Source organism: Panthera pardus, unplaced genomic scaffold (assembly GCF_024362965.1).
Source record: "Panthera pardus isolate Hobbes unplaced genomic scaffold, ASM2436296v1 HiC_scaffold_16, whole genome shotgun sequence".
Taxonomy (NCBI): Eukaryota; Metazoa; Chordata; class Mammalia; order Carnivora; family Felidae; genus Panthera; species Panthera pardus.
The window spans coordinates 132,431,649-132,451,245 of NW_026526721.1; the positions used below are offsets into that span (position 1 = coordinate 132,431,649).

General features: G+C 41.7%; 2 protein-coding genes across 8 annotated transcripts in view; one reads left to right on the forward strand and one right to left on the reverse strand.

Moving 5' to 3' along the window:
* Nucleotides 1-45: 45 nt before the first annotated feature.
* DPH3 (diphthamide biosynthesis 3) lies at nucleotides 46-7,417 on the reverse strand. Of its 2 annotated transcripts, XM_019435791.2 has the most exons (3): nucleotides 7,181-7,413; nucleotides 6,572-6,646; nucleotides 46-2,488 (listed from the first exon to the last, which is right to left on the reverse strand). In XM_019435791.2, the coding sequence occupies exons 1-3, from the start codon at nucleotides 7,286-7,288 to the stop codon at nucleotides 2,423-2,425; spliced, it is 249 nt and encodes an 82-aa protein (XP_019291336.1). In that variant the 5' UTR covers nucleotides 7,289-7,413; the 3' UTR covers nucleotides 46-2,422. The 2 variants fall into 2 exon arrangements, with proteins under 2 accessions (XP_019291336.1, XP_019291341.1); XM_019435796.2 differs by lacking the exon at nucleotides 6,572-6,646 and having other exon boundaries at nucleotides 7,181-7,417.
* Nucleotides 7,418-7,634: 217 nt separating this feature from the next.
* Nucleotides 7,635-19,597, forward strand: part of OXNAD1 (oxidoreductase NAD binding domain containing 1) — a 40,594-nt gene continuing 28,631 nt past the window's right edge. Inside the window, exons 1-4 of one of the 6 annotated variants that reach the window (XM_019435746.2) lie at nucleotides 7,635-7,987; nucleotides 12,913-13,068; nucleotides 14,862-14,988; nucleotides 15,265-15,328. In XM_019435746.2, coding sequence (XP_019291291.1) covers nucleotides 14,870-14,988; nucleotides 15,265-15,328 — 183 coding nt within the window. In that variant the 5' untranslated portion in view covers nucleotides 7,635-7,987; nucleotides 12,913-13,068; nucleotides 14,862-14,869. Of the gene's footprint in view, nucleotides 7,988-12,912; nucleotides 13,069-14,861; nucleotides 14,989-15,264; nucleotides 15,329-15,360; nucleotides 16,507-19,597 lie in introns of those variants that run through there. The other 5 variants (XM_019435780.2, XM_019435754.2, XM_019435771.2 and 2 more) reach the window with 5 other exon arrangements.

A 19,597-nucleotide genomic window follows, 5' to 3' on the forward strand; every position in this document is an offset into this window, starting at 1 on the left:
TACAAAATGTTGGTGTTTAGGGGAAGAAAGCTACATGAAAACAAATGGATTTGAATTATGACTTTATTTAGTATCCTGATAATAAATTAATATGCACAGCAATCAAAAGCATTGGGCGCTTTCCCTAAAGTGGTTCTGGAGGTGTACACGAAGATATATGCAGAATCCTTTGGTCGACTTTATTTTCAAACTCTGAAGTGTGGTAACATTAAGTCACTAAAGAAGCATGGGGTCTCCTCTAATAGTTCATGATTTAGTTCTGAGTTTATAAAGGTTTCAATGACCATTTCAGCTCCCGCAGGCTATGAAGGCTGAAGTTCTAGTACTGACAGTTTAGAAATCACCTGATCTGGTCTCCTAATTGTAGAAGTGACAAATCCACTGCAGACTACAAAGCTAGTAAGAGACAGCCTGGATTACAAATCAGTTCTCAGAAGTGGTCTGAAAGGTCTGGTAAAGTACACAAGGCACATAGCATCACAAAGAACTCTAGTCATACCCCAAAGGCCCTTGTGTTACTTTCTGCTTAACATAGGATTAAACCTTGTTCTTTTGCAGTTAACAAATTCTGGAAACAGAATCACTCCCATCACTGCATATTATCATTGATCACCGACTGCCAGTGCACTTTTTCTCTCCTGGGATGTTTGGACTTGGGGACTTTTATTCCTTCTATGTTCACAGTAGACCTACATCAGGGGTGCCTGTTCCTGTCTGAAATTCATCATCAGCTGAAGGAGTTAATATTGGGATTTACAAAACCATCAAATCCGAGCATGGGACAGTTCATTTCTCTTTGCAGTTAATTCCCAGCAGTCAGCATATAACGTGCTCTCATCTAAGTTGCCATTGGCTCAAATTCACTGGCCAATTCTTCTGGGGCATCAGTGTGTCCCTGAACAGCAGTGAGATTTCTCATTCCGTGAATATGCTATATAATACCATATAACGTACTATGCACTTCTGGCATACAATGTTTGGTGATTTAACGTAACGGCTGCACATAACTGTGCTTTTGCAAGGTGTTTTTTTTGTGGGTTTTGTTTTTGTTTTGTTTTTTAAAAAGGCGACTTAGTTGTTTTAATTTAAACCCTTGGCGAGTGTGTGAGGCACACGTATCAACCAGCGACAGACTGGTCATGTTCTGGCAAGCTATTTTTTTCCAATTACGGGAAACGTTCCCATCCAAAACAACCTGCCGGACATCAGTGAATTTTTAAATTTTATAAACACATAGGAAAATTGTGTATATAAAAGAAAATCTTGAATTTTCGTGTAAGCGATTCTGATTTCTTGCTACTACACTGTAGCAAAGGAAGTCTGATAGTCTGTCTTTATAAATTCTTTTTACACTTCGAAGAATGCACGTCTGGTTCAGGTACAGCTTATAACTACTTGTTAGACGCATCCCCAGGGACGTATTTATTTAGAGTCGGCATCTCATCTTCAAGTTCATCCTCGGCAAACCAAGAGTTGCTGTAGAAGCTTTGCCTTTTAGGGGCAGTGAGTCGATTTTGAGGTAACGCTGAAAGCACCGTTGCCAGCTGCAAGGCCTTGACACGAACCCCTATCTCGAAAGCAATTTCATTAGCCTGATCTAAAAACAGACAAACAAGACCCAGATACGCAGTTATTACCTGCTCTGACCTGGCAAAACCATTCAAGCGTTTAATTTATAAGTTGGCAAGTTTTCCTCCTCTCGTTCTGCAACCAATTTCATTCCTTCGGCTGCTTTTCTGTTTGTCTTGTCCCAACGTTCGAGGAACATGCGGAAGATTGATCAGGAAACGCCAGATTCTTTGACCATTTCACTTTTTGACTTTTCTTTCTTACTAACTTTTTGCTCTGGAAAAAGGGTGAGCTCAGTATATTTTCTCTCTACTTCCACGAGCAGAACTCCATGTAGGAAGTATAATGGAAGTGGCATGCTGAACAGAACACGAACGTTCTAACGAATGCAAGACTGAGAAGTGGGAACCGAAAGTGCATGTGGACAAAGCAGCTAATTGGAGTTTAGAACAGCAAAGGTGATGTCCGATTTCAAAGAAAGGGCTAATTTTAATCATCTTAATAACTAAACCCAAAATATAATCCCCCCTTTTATTAAGGAATCCTAATGACTTTGAGGAAGATGATGCTGTGATCGGATAAGGAAGAAAACAGGTGTGAGACACAAAATTCACATGGAAAATTAACAACACATCCAATTCAAAGTTCTAAGCACAAAATCCAGGCATGTCGTGTCGTGCACTTGCTTCTTTAATTGGAGATGAACTTGGCAGCCAAAGGCAAGGATCCACACTCTAATGGAAGAGCCGACTACAGAATGGTTGTCCTCAGGAAGAAGCCAGTAACTTTGCATTTGATTTTTCCAGCCTGGCTCATTCCCAAATGTTCAGCATTTGGAATCCTAAAGTCTTCTTCAGCATTTAACTAATTCTTTGTGAGTGGAAGGGGCTGGGACTGTTTCTCCACACATAAACTGATCCTAAGACAGAACAAGTAATTACATTAATCATCAAGGTGTCACAAATGCATCAATATTAGACTTTCGTTTTGTTGCAGAATCAATCCAGCTGTTCGTTTTTATTTTGATTTGTTTTAAAGTCTATTTATTTATTTTTTTAGTAATGTCCACACCTAACGTGGGGCTTGGACTCACAACCTCAAGATCAAGAGTTACACACTCTTTCGACTTGAGTCAGCGAGGCACCCCACAGCTCTTAGTTTTTCATTGCTGTGTCACTTCATCCTTGTTCAGAGTCAATGTCGGCACCAAAATTATCATCCTAAAGGTGCTTCAGTTTTTAGTCCTGAACTCACACTTAATTCAAAGCAGCTTATCTTAGAAACAAGCATGCCCACCCCCTTCACCACAGAGCATCCACTTGTCAGAAATCACATTTATAAAGACGTGTCACACCTTTTAAGTTTCTGTATTAATTACTACACTATAACTTCCCAAATTCAATATTTGGTCATTCAAATGCCTATCCTCTTCAAGGTAATTACTTCTTTTTTAAGTCTATTTATTTATTAAAAAAATTTTTTTTCAATGTTTATTTATTTTTGAGAGACAGAGACAGAGCATGAGCAGGGAATGGGCAGAAAGAGGGAGATACAGAATCCAAAGCAGGCTCCAGGCTCTCAGCCATCAGCACAGAGCCCAACGCAGGGCTCGAACCCATGGACGGTGAGATCATGACCCGAGCTGAAGTCAGACACTTAACAGACTGAGCCACCCAAGTGCCACTTTTTAAGTCTATTTATTAATTTTTGAGAAACATAGAGAGGGAGGGAGCACACACACAAGTGGGGGAGGGGCAAAGAGAGAAAGGGAGACACAGAATCCGAAGCAGAATCCAGGCTCTGAGCTGTCAGCACATAGCTCAAACCCAGGAACCGTGAGATCATAACCTGAGTGGAAGTCAAACGCACAACCGACTGAGCCACCCAGGCACCCCAAGGTAATTACTTCTTCCAGCTAAAAGAGATTGCTCTTTATGCATTTCCCCACACAGATAATCTGCAGTGTCAGCTATGTTGTAAATGCATTTCAATCTCTGATTAGTTATCCTGGCTTATGTCAGCTACGAGAAACCTCTGCCTTCCAGGTTACCCCTCATCTCCTGTAGTCTGATCCCCAGCAGGGTCAGCCTGTATCGTGTCATCGCTCTCTCACTCCTGCCCAGTACCTAGCACCTCCTCTCCGACCCCAGCTTGCTGTTTGAAATTTATGGTCTGTCACCAGCACATTGATCCGTATTCTCAACCCCTTCTTTAAAACATAACCACGTCTTCCTGCTCTAATACAGTGGTTCTCAAGAGGTGGTAGGAAGGGCGTGCTGATTTTGTCTCCAGGGGGCATTTGGCAATATTTGGGAGACATTCGGGGGACGTGCTCCTGGCATCAAATGAGCAGAGGCCAGGGATGCTACTAAACACCCTACAGCTCTGTACAACGGTTATTCAGCTCCAAATGACCCTAATGCTGGGTTTGAGAACAGGCGATCCCCTAAGGGCACAGTTTCCCCTATAGGCTCTCAAGTGGTGGTACTGTGTTCCCTCAGAGCGCCGGTACCACAGAAACTGGAGGAGGGGCTGGTTGCTCTTTCAGCCACTGCTCTCCTTCCCTCTCTACAACCCACCAACTTTGACTCTTAAGTCACACGATGTATCATCGCTGCTCCTCTCTGTTTTCTGGACCTACTTCAAAGTCCACAGTCAATTATCACAATCCCTGTTCCCTCACTCCCTCCTACCTACTTGACAAAACCACAACCATGGTTAAATCTAACTTCCTGTGTCTACATTCACCCATGTAGCTGAATGTCTACCACCCTAAACCCTCTCCTGATCCTCTATCACCACCAGTTACTGCCCCATGTCTCTGCTCCCCTTTGCAGCAAATCGTTGAAAGAAAAGTCTACTCTTGCTGCTTCCTATTCTTCTCATTCTCTCCAAGAAGTTTTCCACCAATCGGGCTCTGTCTCCATTACTCCATCAAAACTGCTCTCACCACCGTCACAAATGGCCTCCCTGTTAAAGCCAATGGTTGACTGTCAGTTCGCTCTCAGTGGCATCTGACAAGGGTGTTCCCTTCCTCCACCTTTTCTCATCTGGCTTCCAGGATATGAGACCGGTAGTTTTCTTCCTCCTTCTTCAGGCAGCTCTGCTGTTTCCTTGCTTCCCGTCCTGACCTTTTAACGTTGGGAGGGGTCTGAGCTGAGTCCTTTCTTTTGTCCATCTCTATCTATATTCACAGCCCTGGTCATCTCATCCAGTCTCAAGGCTCTAAATGCTATCTGTGTGCTGGTAACTCCCAAATTTATAGCACCAGCTGATCTCTCTCTCTCTCTCTTTGAACTCCAGATTGCACATCAAATTGCATTTTCACTTGCTCTCCACTTGGATCAGAAGTAGACCTCCTAAACTTAGTACCTCCAGACACCTCCCCGTCAGTTGGCGGTAAATCCAACCTTCTAGTTACGAAGGCCACAAATGTGGAAATCATCTTTGATTCCTCTCATATCCTATACCCAATCAGTAAAAAAAGAATCGTTATCCTTTAAAGTGTATCCAGAATCCAACCACCTCTCATGATCTCCTCTGCCACAGCCTGGTCCGAGCCATCCATCTTCTCCTCTTGGTTCGTCTACCAGCCTCCTAACTGTTACCCTTGCTATATCCTAATGCCTATCCTTGCTGCCTCCCAGTCTACTCTGAACACAACAGCCAGAATCACTCTATTTTCACTTAAGCTGTATCACAGCGCTCCTTTGTCTGAGAATCCTCCATTGGTCCCCTGTGTCATTCAAAGCAAAAGCAAAAGTCCTTAAAGTAGCCCATAAACACCTTTGCGATCGCCCCACTCCACTAATTTCATCTTGGGCTACTCTCTCACCCTCATCTACTCTGCTCTGGTCACACTTGCTGTTCCTCAATAAAAACAGACCTGTTCCTGCCTTAGGGCCTGGCCACTGAAAGCTCCCTTTGCTGGACTGCTGTTATCCCCCAGGGCTCAATCCCTCACCTCTTTCAAGCTTTGCTCAATAAGGCCTCTCTCGGGAAGGTCTGCCCTGACCACCCTATTAAAATTGCAACCTCCTCTCATACAAGCACTCCTTCTCTCCCTTACTCTGTTCTCTTTTTGTTCCAGAACACATTTTAATACAGGAATAAATCTGTAAGCTTCCAAATTATAGCCTGCTTCTCTCATGAGACTAAGTGCCTTGTTCTCACCTTCCCTATACTCATTTTAGAGTTTATTCTTAAGAATGTTAAGCTGTTATATGTCAATTATATCTCCCTCCCACCACCACCAAAAAAAAAAAAAAAAAAAAAGGAAAAATGAAACAATGTCAAACTTCTTACTTAAGACTCCATTCCAAGTACAGACCAAAGTTGGGGTAGGGGTGGGCAATAAGAACATTTCTTTTCTTTTTTTTTAAAATTTTTTTTTAATGTTTATTTATTTTTGAGAAAGAGCGAGAGAGACAGAGAGCAAGCAGGGGAGGAGCAGAGAGAGAGAGGGAGACACAGAATCTGAAGCAGGCTCCAGTCTCTGAGCTGTCAGCACAGAGCCCAACGCGGGGCTCCAGCTCACGAACCATGAGATCATGACCTGAGCCGAAGATGGACGCTTAACCGGCTGAGCTACCCAGGCGCCCCAGAACTTTTATTTTCTATTGTCAATATCCTTGAGTGAAAAACAGTAAGACAAAGACCAAAATGAAACTGTAAAATTGCAGCTATGACATGATAATGCAGAGTTTTATACGTATAAGCCAGGTAAGAAACACTATACAACTGTTCCCTCCAAAATAAGTCTAGGAGCTCTCAACAATTTTAATTACTTAGTAAATAAAGGAGGAATACAGGTTGTCAATCTTTATGATTATTATTCTATTTAATGTGTAATCAATAATTTTCATTAGCTACGCAGTTTTCTTTATTGCCTTCTCCAAAGCTAAAATGAGTTACCTGCACTTACATATCACAGACTGCTCTAGGTCCTTGCCTTCCAACCACTTCCCCCCACCCCCGCACCTTTTAAAATTCGACGACTTACCTTGTCATAAATTACTTTTATAATGAGAGAGCAGCTAGGACACGTTGCCACGTCTTCCCCATTCTCCAAATCTTCCTATAACAAAATCAAACACCGTACGGTATTGTCTTCCCTTTGCGATCTCCTCCTCCCAAACTCTTTCCACCCTTACGGTCAAGCTCCTTTGTGGCTCGTCTCCCGACAAGGTATGTGAGGGCCAAAAAGGCCTGCCGAGAGAGATATCAACTCTATTTCTCCCGCGAAGCGCTACTTGAAAATACCCGGGAAGGTTAGCCAAGATTCAGTCGCCTCCAAACCCCTGGGAAGACTTCAAAAAAAACGCGTCCCTTCCTCCCAAAAGAACTGGGATCCTAAATGGAGGAGGATGGCAAGATAGCAGCTGCCCGCCATCCGACCTTTCCCACCTGCACCTTCCAGCCCTCCGCCTGCCTAAAGGCCAGAACGATGTGCCACGGTCAAATCAGGGTATCAACTTTACGGCGACTCATAGACAGGGCAAAAAGGGCGTGGAAAATTGTGAGCTGCAAGGTGACGGGACCGCGGAAAGAACGTAGCAAGAGCGAAAACGCGCCTGCTCCGACGAGTCGCCGGGAGGGGCCCTGAAGTTACCTTGGTAATGCAGAAGTTATCCCCACACGGGCAGGGGTAGAAATACGTCTCCGAGTCTTCATCATATTGGAAGTCCTCGATCTCCACCTCGTCGTGAAACACGGCCATTGTCACTGGGGTCGGCAGATGCCTGTCGTCCCCGCCAGCCGACACTGCCCCGGGACGGTCTAATTTCTCCCGCGCGGGCCCCAGCCGGGTGTTTTCAGCGGGCACCGGCTCAGGAACTATCGCTTCCGGCGCATACACAAAGACGCAACGCCGGCTTTCGAGGCCAAATGGGTGACCCGGTAGCGGTCACCATGGAGATGGCTGAGCTAGGGGGCGGAGACCCTGGATGAGGGCGCCAGCTGCTAGGTGGTGTGCTCACCGCGCCGGCTGTCGGAGGCACCGACCAATAAAATGTGGGGATCGCTTGCGCCGCTCTGACGTGTCGTCTGGGACACCGGAAGTTGTCTCGCGCGGGTGGTGGAGCTCCGGCAGGTCTTCGAGCGAAGTCCCCGCGGCGCCGGAGGCGCGGAGGCCCTTTACTGCGGCTGCCGTCCTAGCTCAAGTCCGCCGGGTTTAGAGAGGCCTGGACCTTAGTCTGCGGAATCGGTGGCATCCCCCCGGCCTTCAACGCCCTTGAGGAGAGGAGGGCGCTCCTCTGCTAGGTCTCAGGCGGCGGCAGGAGCAGCTCTGCCTCCTGGACCTCCCTTCCTGCCTCCCCGGTGACGGACGAAAAGTCCACTTGGAATTTTGATTCACCGAGTGACCTTGAGCTCAGGGCGACGCCTACGTTGTAGTTCCTGGCTGCGCTCGGCCATTCAGGTACATCCCCGCCTCTCTCCCTTATTCCAGATTATCTTCAAATGCCCTAAATTGTGTTGAGAGGACCACGGCCGGGAAGGCAGGCTGAGTTCTAGTCCTATGTTTGCCAAGCATGTATCATTATTAATGACAATGACTTGTAATAATAGTAATGACACCACCTTTTATTATTGGGAGTTTGCTATATACCAAGTATTGCACTAAGTATGATTCTTATATCAACCCTGGGAGTTTAGATGTTACTCCGTATTATTGATGTTCAGACTAAGATAACAGAGTTGGATATCTTGACCAAAACCACCTGTCTAGGAAATGAAGGCCCTGTCAGTCCACAAAGCCTCCGAACAAAGTACTTAATTTATTTGAACCAGGTTTCTTTTTTGTCAAAGGAATGGTATTTGCAGACAGAGTTATCACCCTGAGACCTCTGTATACATTAAAGTGAAATGCAAATAAAAGGTGCTTTGTCTTGAAGGCAGTGCTAGTGCCTGTTTTAGTGCAAGGAGATTCCATGGGAGGTATCGCTCCAACACTCCACATTTATTCAAACTTAGGAATGCAATGCAGTGAAAACGGCACTTTGAGAGATAGATGTGGGGTCAGAACCTGACTGTTGGGAACTTGCTCTGGGAGCTGGATATTTACATTCATTGAGCCTTATTTTGCCTTCTGACTAAAAAGGGGTTGGGTTAGAGATGATTTACAAGATTGCGTTCAGATCTCACATTCCACTTTTGCACGGAAGTTACCCATTTTACTTGGTTAGCAATTATTTATACCATATTTCATTTATATTTACATGGTATGTTGAGGGTAACACTTGCACACACACACATTCCTATGCTTATTTATATACACATACTCCAAGGTTTGCATGAAGTTACCAATTTTGTGCACACTGAGGTGTAGCTCCACATGGTTTAGCTCTTTTAAGTCATGAAAAGAGGAGTCTGGGAGAAAATCAGTAAGTTACATAAAAGTTGGTAGAAGGTTATCTCGAAGGCCTCATATTAGCATAATTGGAGACCTACCCAGCAGTTAGGAAACACTTGTTCAATTAAGTGGGATGATTCTGGAGTGACTGGGCAAAGGAGAAATCCCAGCAAAGCCCACCCAGCTCCATGGCTGCTCCTTGTATCTCTGTAGACACATATACTTTCCACGTAGTATCTTGGAGACAGGAGGACAAGGGACAGTCTTCCAGGGTCTGTTCACTCGTCCCAGTGATCATTTTGAGGTTGGGAACCATCTTTAGTTCTTCAGTGCTTCTCAGCATAAGTACCTACAAATTAAAGATGAGCCATTTTTGAATGTGCAGAAATGGGTGCGTTCATATTTGGTTTTTGGAAGTCTAAATTGGTAGGCCTTTTAGAAAGCAATTTGGACCTAGCAAAAACAATTTGCTGGGGAATTTTAAAATCTGAGGTCAGTAGCCTAGCAGTTACAGGAGTTGTTGGGATATATATATATATATATATATATATATATATATATATAATGTATAATTTCTTTGTAACTTTCCAACTTTGAGTTTGTATTACCTAAAATGGAAAAAGAAAAACTAGTGAACTACTTATTAATTATAATGAACACTATTTGTCAGGCACTGTTATCAAATGGTTTGTGTGCATGAGGTCATTAAAGAAGCCCAGTGAGGTGTAGGTATATTAATCCCATTATCAACACGGGAAACTTGTTTAGGGGCTGAAGAGCTTGCCTAAGGAGGCAAAGCTGGTAAGTGGCGGTAAATTGTGGTGAGAACTCCCATCTGTCAGACTCCAGAACCTAGGCTCTTAATGAACTTTGATGTTGTCTGTGATAGGACGGCATTGAAGCAGAGCTGGATGAAACCTACAGCCCTGGAGCTCAGAGATTTTCTGCCAGAGCAGTGCTGGTTTCCTTGAGACCTAGATTTGGGAGTCTCCTTGGCTTCCTATACTGTTTTCATCCTGCCAGCTGTTGGCCATATGCCTTGTCTGGCCAGCAGCGGTTCCCTGTATGGTTCTGCCCAGTTTTGAGTTCATACTGTGCTGGAGAAGGTAAAACCATAACCACACGTGTAATGCAGTTGTTTTTTTTTTAACCCCACCCAGCATTTTTCAAGAAAACATTACAATGACTACTAAACTTTTATTCCTGAAAGGGAATGGAAATGTTCTGTAATGAGACATTTTTGGACCTTGAGAGTGTGACAAAAGCAGACTTACTAGTTGCTATAGGATCATTTGCAATCACAAACTTAGAAATTAAAAAAGGTGTTTAAATCATAAAATGTTAACACTGCTGGCCTGGAAAATAATATTGACCAAAATTCTCAGCATATGATCGAATTTAGAACTAGTTTATAATTCTGAATAACAACTGGGTGTTGTGCATCAGGCTGAGGCGAGTTTATTGGCAGTATCAAACCGATAACCTCTCTAGGTTGTTCGGCAGGGAGGAGAGGCCAGGGGTTAATGGAATTGAGTTGCTTTTTAGTACCTCTTGCTTGCCAGGTACTTGCATAGACATTTGTTCCTTCCAGCAATCCAGTGAAGTGCTATTGGCATTTGATTTTAAAATGTTAAGATGTGACTGGCCCTAGATGAAAAAGTAGGAAGGAGTCAGGCCTGAACGCAGTTCTACCGATTTCAGGTCAAGCACTCTCGTAACTCGTGAACCACTAGAGTTCCCTTACCAAATGCCAAATGCTGGGAGCCGCTTTGATTCCTTAGTGACACTTAGGATTCTGAATCAACGGGTGCTATGATAGTTCTGTGAATTTACTTTATTTCAGTGTATGAATGCTCTTAGAGTTGTTCTTTTTTTTTTTTTCCTCTCTTTTTTAACTACTCCCAGACCTCATCCAATCTGTTAGCAAGTCATAGGGCTCTGTTTCCAAAATAGGCTCTCTGTTTTTCTACTTCTGCCATCTCATAGCTTTATCCTGCTCTCTTCTTAGACTGGAGCCTTAAAACTGGGGACTCTTGGCCTTCTGTGATCCATTCTTTACATAGTAGTTTGAATGGTCCTTTACTATAAATGTAAATTAGGTCTTTCAGTCAATGTAAATTAGATCCTTTAATGTAAACCTTTCCTGGCTTATTCAGACCCTTCAGTTGCTTCCCATTGTCCTTGGAATAAAGGTCATACTCTTTCCATGGTCTGATGTCACCTGGCAAGTGTCTACCTGCTGGACTTCCTCTCTTGTCACTGTCACCTAGCTCCCTGCTCTCCAGTCACACTGGCTGTGGTTCCTGTAACATAGTAGACTTGTTTCTGTGATCAGACCTCTGCTTGGTGGCTCTGCCCTTGCTGTCTGCTCGGCTGTCTCTTCCTCATCAGTCGGGTCTCAGCTCACATGTCTCTCGAGAGGGACCTTTCCTGATACTCCCCCACTTATTTCCTTTATGATACTCATTGTAATCTATATTTGTCTCATTAATTATCTGTTTATTATTATTGATTGGACACTAATAAAACTTCATGACGAGAAGGGCTTTGTGTCTGGTTCTTTTTTTTTTTTTTAAGTTTATTTATTTATTTTGAGGGCGGAATGAGTGGGGGAGGGGCAGAGAGAAAGGAGGACAGAGGATCCCAAGTGGGCTCTGTGCTAACAGCAGAGAGCCCCATGTGGGACCCAAACTCAAGAACCACAAGATCATGACCTGAGCTGAAGTCTGACGCTTAACTGACTGAGCCACCCAGGCACCCTGTGTCTGGTTCTTTATTGTGTCTCCACCGTGTAGAATAGTGTCTGACATCCTGGCAATTCTTAAACAGAGTGTACTTACTGAACCAGTATAGTTCATTTTAAATCGTAAGCTTAATCTGTTGCCTGCAGTAATTTTTTTTTTACTGTGTAAGTGGTTATGTTTTATTTGGCATTGATGAGAATTTTCTGTTTCAGAAATAGAGTTGATTAAGAATTTTTTGGTTGAGGTAAGGCCTATGAGAACAGAAACATTGATGAAGTATTTCTTTGTATCATTTTAGAAAATCCTTCATGTATGTTAATTTTCAAGAGGTAATTAAATATTTACATTGAGTATATGAAACCATTGGATGTATGTCAAAAAGTGGGTAGGTTTTGGTTTTTATTTTTATTACCTTACTGCTTTGGGAAGCTTTTTGAACACAATTGATGAAAAATACCCTTTATATGTCAGTAGATGGCACCCTTGGTCATGGTTACTAGCATTAAAAAATAAGATTTTAGAATTTTAGAGGGAACAACTTTTAAAAATTAACATTCCTTTATTTTCTTTTTTTTAAGTTTATTTATTTTGAGAGCGCAAGTAGGGGAGGGGCAGAGAGAGAGAGAATCCCAAGCAGGCTCTGCCCTGACAGCATGGAGCCTGATTCCTGGCTCGATCTCACAAACCATGAGACCATGACCTGAGCCGAAATCCAGAGTTGGATGGATGCTCAACTGACTGAGCCATCCAGGTGCCCCCATTTCCTTATTTTCAAGTTCAGTTGAGCAGTAGACCCTTTAAACAGCATAATCACCAAAAGGCATATCTTAATTGAGGACAATTTATTTTAGCAATAGTTGTCTAAAGCACTGAGCCAGAACAGAACAGTGTTACCATATTAACTATGTATCAGTTAAATTTTATCAGGGGACTTGGCCTTCACTGACAGGTAACTGTTACAGGAACTGACATGTAACCAGCCTTTGGTCTGGTCTTTCATGGGGTGGATATCCTAAGTAGCAAGAGTTAAAGACAGGCCAAGGAAGCTGAAAAAAGGAAGCAATAAGAGAAAAAAATCAGAAAAGTGGAAACCCAAGGAGGAAGAATTGATGGATAGGAGGTAGTTGAGCGCAGACTTGCTGTGAGGTGATGCTTGCTGATTATAATGAGCCTTTCCTTTTGCAGCTAAGACTGCCTTTTAACAGTTTGCCAGCACTTGGTTCTTACATGTTGTCTCTGCCATTGCAGGAACTTTGTGAGAATTTCAGTATATGGAAACACCATCCTTGTTCCAACTGGTGTATATCCAAAGGTCTCAGTATAATACCAGGACCAAAGTGTTACATGTCAGTCAGTCAGCCAGCCACATACTTAATGACTTCTAAAATCTCATGGACTTCTAAAGTAAGTTTCACCTTCTTTCTTTCAACAATGAATGCATTTTAGGTTTAGCACATTCAGAGGAGAGAGACTACATTTAGTAGTCTTACATGAGATGAAAGGCCTTATGCTTCTTTCATTTACTAGAGAGAAAAATGGTGAGTAGCATGTTTATATCCACAGTGATGCCACAATGTACTGTGGCAGGAAGTTGGTCTTTTAGGTTTTTTAAAGACTAGTTAGAAAGCAGTGCGTTTTGATATGACTTGGTTTTAACTGACTTATATCATCCCTTGATTATTTACTGTTATTTCTTTTCTGTCTCTATTTTCTGAAATGTAAGCTCTCTAAGAAAGTCTTTGTTTTGTTTATGTCTGTATCCCCAGTGCCTGCCACATAATGGACTCTTAATAAGTATTTGTCAGATGAAGGACTAACTTAACAAATGTGGAGTAGGAATGTAAGCACACACAGCTTGAATTTTTCTAACCCCAAATTTATTACAATTTATATATAGTACCTTCCAAAGAGCTCAGAAAAAAAGTGTTTACATACATTTTTGTATATTCTCTAACTAACATAGGACAAATATATATTGCAATATAACATATTAAAAGGGACCATCGGAGGCAAAGAAATATTCAGAAATTTGCAGAGGATAACAGAATGGTAGGAACCAAAAAAATAGATCATCTGACTCCTGATCCGTGCTGGTTTTTTGATAAGCCTATAGGTTTTTTAATTGCGATGTTGGATAATCTTTCTGTTTTTTGTGTGTTTTATTGAAATATACAAACAGAAGTACTTAAATCCTAGGAAGATAGCTTGATTAATTTTCAATGCTTTTTGTTTTTTTAAGAGCAGTTCTAAGTTTGCAGCAAAATTGAGGAGTCAGTACAGAGATTTCCCACGTACTCCCTCCCTTCACACATGTGTAGCTTTCCCCATCATCAGTATCCCCCACCAGAGCAGCACATTTGTTAGAGTTGATGAACCTGCATTGACACATCATAATCCCCCCAGAGGCTGTAGTTTACAGCTCACTCTTGGTATTGTGTGTTTTGTGGATTTAGACAAATGGTGTCTATCACTACCACTATGGTATCGTGCAGAGTATCTTTAATACCCTAGAAATCTTCTGGGGCTTGATGACTTTTTACAAAATGAAAATACCCATGCAGTCAGCATTCAGATTAAGAAATAGCATGGTGATTATTACTTCCCCAAGGATAACTGCTAACTTGATTTCTGACTTGATAGATTAATTTAGTCTGTTTTTGTACTTTATATGACTGGACTCACAGAATATGTTTTTCGGAGTTTGGTTTTCATTCTTTTCGTTCAGCGTGATATTAATGATACTCATCTATGTTACTGCACATAGGTGCGGTTTGTTTATTTTCGTCGCTGTGAACCTCAGAAAATTTGCTCCTTGTACTTTATCTAGCAAGAAATGTTAAAGACTTATGTGATGCTCTTTGAGAGGAATACAATTATTAGGCAGTTATAAAATCTAGTCTCCCATAATAGCATAAGATGAGTCACGTGAGGTTGGTTAGTGATTGTGGAAACTGATAGCATGAATATTCGATGGCACCGCTAATTACATATGTTCGTACGGTGGAGATCAGTTGAATCAGCTCTAAATAGTGGCAGAAACTATGTCAGAGTAGAGTTAGGCCTTTAACATGTGTGCTGTGTTGTTAGATCAGCACATAAAAGTACCAGCAAAAACCCAAACTCTTCTTCATTGGCCCCTAAGATAGTCTAATATTTCCCTGCTTTCTCAAAATGGTTTAACTTTCATGTTTACCCAGGAAGCACCATGGCGTGTGCTGCTGTCATGGTTCCTGGGTTGTTGCGAAGCTCTGTTGGCACCATCTGCGCTCAGGCTGCTTCGCTGAGATTGACGTCCGGTGCTTTGCGCCACCTTACTCTCACAAGGTGAGTTTTTGGCCCTGGTGTCGTTTGAGGTGATTCAAAGCCCTGACCTGTGGATGGCTGTGGGACTCCTGAAGGCACATCAGAACATCTGGCTCATATATGCATGCCTGTGGTAGACCGTTAAGCTTCAGTCAGATGCGCAGCTTTTCACCGACCACTTTCTAGGATCCATAATGTTACAGTGCGTTTTGAACAGTCATGATGTTACAGGGGAAACTAATTTAATTATTTTTGTGAAGATAATACTTAATAATCTAATTTTACTTTCTATTAAAGCATAATGAAATCCAAAAGGAAAACTGATCACTTGGAGAGAACTGCAAATGTCATTCGACGGGAGGTTTGTATCCTTGGGTGACGGCAAGTTTTTCGAGGCTTGGCAGTGCACCCGGTTACAACTGGCTCACAGGGAACCCCTCGATCCCTTTGAAGGACAATCCAGGAGAGTTTGTTATTTTTTTGTTCAGAACCTTTTCTGATAGGACATACGACAACTGATTTGAAAAGATGACAGCCAGATACTCAAATTTTTCATTTAAAGCTTAGAATGAATGGATTAATTTTTTTTGGATTTCACTTTTTTTATTAAGTTTTCAAATTTTAATTCAAGTATAGTTAACATACAGTGTTACATTAGTTTAAGGTGTATAATGCAGTGATTTATTTTATTTTTTAAATACAATTTATTGCCAAATTGGCTAACATACAGTGAATACAGTATGCTCTTGGTTTGGGGGGTAGATTCCTGTGATTCATCGCTTACGTACGACACCCAGTGCTCATCCCGAGTGCCCTCCTCAATGCCCATCGCCCATTTTCCCCTCTCCCCTGCCCCCCCTTCAACCCTCAGTTTGTTCTCTGTATTTAAGAGTCTCTATGGTTTGTCTCCCTCCCTCTCTGTAACTATTTTTTTTCCCTTTCCCTTCCCCCATGGTCTTCTGTTAAGTTTCTCAAGATCCACATATGAGTGAAAACATATGGTATCTGTCTTTCTCTGACTGACTTATGTCACTTAGCATAACACTCTCCAGTTCCATCCACGTTGCTGCAAATGGCAGGATTTCATTCTTTCTCATCGCCAAGTTGTATCCTACTGTATATATAAACCGCATCTACTTTATCCTGAATGGATTAATTTTTGATGAAGGGAGTATGGCAGCAATTGAGGGACCTACCCTCACAGGTGTAATGTTTAGGGTTATATTTTAGGGATAGAACTTTAATAGCCTACAGTTTATGAGTAGCTTACTTCTTTTATTTTCTTCTTCCTGTTCTTTGTTGTTGTTGTTGTTTCTTTCGGCACCCTGTCTCAAAGTCCTTGTACTTATCCCCACTTTAGAACAACTTATTTCATCAAAGGAGACAGCACTAACATCTGAGAAAGGAAGGTGGATGAGTTCTTGTTACCCTTGCCATGTGCAGATTTTTTCCCCACCATATTCAGACTCTAAAAAACTAATCTACCACCTGAAGGGGTGTCAAGGGCTGGGAAATAAAGGATCCTCACCCTTTACCTCAGTGAGTAACCCCATTTTCTTTTAAAAACATAAATTGGATATTTGATTTTGCTTTTTGAGTGAATCTTCACATATTTAGATATATTTATCTTAGTGTTGTAGTGCATTTAAGCTAGCAGTAAAAAAAAAACTTATATACTTCTCTAAACATTGTCACAAGGGCGCCTGGGTGGCTCAGTCAGTTGAGCGTCTGACTTCCGCTCAGATCAGGATCTCACGGTTTGTGAGTTCGAGCCCCGCAATGGGCTCTGTGCTGATAGCTCAGAGCCTGGAGCCTGCTTCAGATTCTGTGTCTCCCTCTCTCTCTGCCCCATTCCCACTCATGGTCTGTCTCTCTCTGTCTTAAAAATAAATAAAACATTAAAAAAAAACCAGCATGGTCAGAAATTGCATTGTTGTAAGAATTTACATTTTTGGTATTAATAGTAGGATACTTTTGTTTTGGAGTTACTCATTTTATATTAAAAATAACATACACTTAGGGGGTGCCTGGGTGATTCAGTCCGTTAAGTGTCCGACTTTGGCCCAGGTCATGATCTCGCAGTTTGTGACTTTTGAGCCCCATATCAGGCTCAGTGCTGACAGCTTAGAGCCTGCAGCCTGTTTTGGATTCTGTGTCTCCCTCTCTCTCTGCCCCTCCCCTGCTGGCGCTCTGTCTCTCTCTCTGTCTCAAAAATAAATAAACATTAGAAAAATAAAAAAAATAATAACATACCCATAGATATAACATGAAGCGGGATTCTAGAAATATTTAAGTTTAGACTTGAATATTTCCATAATTTTCAAAAAGATAAAATGCAAAGCAATAAGCTAATAAAAGGAGAAAAAAAAGGAGAGTGCTATCAGATTTACACTCCTAAAACTAATTTAACATGTGCACACATATATTAACATTTATAATATGTATGTATATGCATATACACATATAAATTTGCAAAGAGTAGATTTATATAACATAGCAAAGTAACAATTACTTGGCAATATGAGAATCCTCTACGAATATATCTGTGATTTAAAATGACAGTTTCCTTCTCATGTCTTCTCTCTAAAGATAAAAATCATCCTGGGGTATTTTTGTTTGTTATATGTATAAAATCTAATCATTTCTTATATTTATGAGAATGTAACAATCTGAAGAAAAGGAAGGTGCTCTGTCTATCCCTCTCCCCAAAAACCCATTTAACAAACACCAAAATGTTCTATAACCCTAAGAGAACAATTATTAATTACTTATTAGACTGCCAAAACACTTATAAAAAACAATGTATGGTATTTTACAATGAAATATTTACATATTTATGCTTTGTGAAATCCCATGCATCTGGAAAAACTAGGTATTTTTAAATAATAAATTCATCTGTTATTTACAAAGTTGTTTTGAATATTGTCATGCTGTCCAGTTAAATATAAAACTGAATAGCTCAAAGAGGATCAATAAAAAAATTTTTTTAATCTTTATTTATTTTTGAGAGAGGAGAGAGAGAGAGAGAAGGAGACAGAGCATGAGCAGGGGAGGGGCAGAGGGAGAGGAAGACACAGAATCCAAAGCAGGCTCCAGGCTCCAGGCTCCAAGCTGTCGGCACAGAGCCGATGCAGGGCTCGAACTCAGGAACCATGAGATCATGACTTGAGCTGAACTCGGATGCTTAACCAACTGAGCCTCCCAGGCCCTCCGGACAATAAAATTTCCTATAAAATAGTAGGATACACTTTAAAAGACAATTGTTTAGGCCCTGCTTTTCAAGCTAATTCTAAAGAAAATTGCTTTGGGACCAAGTGTATGTAGTATGTTTGTGGATTCAGCTTTAGGCTGATTTGTTTTTTTGAAAAGTCCGTGTAAAATTAGTTCAGCATGATAGATTTATGGATCTGTAAAAATGAACTTTTCCCACTGATGATAAATATGAAAATACTTTTTTCTTTTTGGCTCACTTAACACACAAAAATGCTCATTTTGTAAATGTGTGATTTGTTAGGATTTCTGTTTAAAAAGTGAAATCTTGGGGGCACCTGGGTGGCTCAGTTGGTTAGCATCTGACTTCGGCTCAGGTCATGATCTTCCAGTTTGTGAGTTTGAGCCCCACGTCGGGCTTGCTGCTGTCAGTGCAGAGCCTGCATTGGCTCCTCTGTCCCCCTCTCTCTCTGCCCCACCCCTGTTTGTGCTCTCCCCAAAATAAATAAAACATTAATTTTTTTTTTTTTAAGTGAGATCTTGCCAGTTTTGAAGAAAAAGCAGTTTATTTAACACGCTTGGACGGCACTCTTTTCTGTTGTATTTTGAGGCAGGTAAAATTAGAACGTGGCTTGGTATACTTTATCTGTAAAGGGCCAGATAGTATTTTAGGCTTCATGGGCAATGTTGTCTTAGTTACCACTACAAAACTCTGCCTTTGTTGTGTGAAATAGCCATATACGACATATAAACAAATCTGAGTGGCTGTATTCCAATAAAACAGTATTTACCAAAATACCCAAATTTGGCCTGTGGATCATAGTTTGCCAATCCCTGAAGTAGAGTAGCATTTCAGAATTTTACAGGACAAAGTTACTGAGGCTGTCAGGGGTTATTTTGAGTGAAGTTTAAGAAAACCACACAGAAAGTTAATGTAAGCTCTAATAGAATGATTGCAAAGTTAAGAATTTTCATGCCTAGAAGTCGGAAAATGACAGGGGTCATTGCAACCATGGTATTACCTTGACAGAAGAACTTTCCAGTTGCAGCCCTTTTTTCGTTTGTTTCTGATTTCCTCTCCTCTCCTGAACAGAATGGAGGAGCTGGGAGGAGCTGGATAAAGCTAGATGGTGGCTGAGGTACAACTTCAGTGGGTATAGGTCAGCAAGGGCTCACCCCGATCCCTCCAGAGGATGGCTCCTAGCGGTAGAAGCAGGAGCCTGATCTTGGACTTGCCAGAATGAACAGTACCTCAGGCTGGGTCAAAATGGAACGGGACCACCGTCTCATACCACTTTTGCGTTTAATTTGTACTGCAAGTACACTTTATAGAAAGAGCTCTCAGCATGCCACTTGCTCTTCACTTCAAGTCTGTGAAGTAGTCTCAGAACAGGATAGCATCTGCATTGGATGAAAGAGG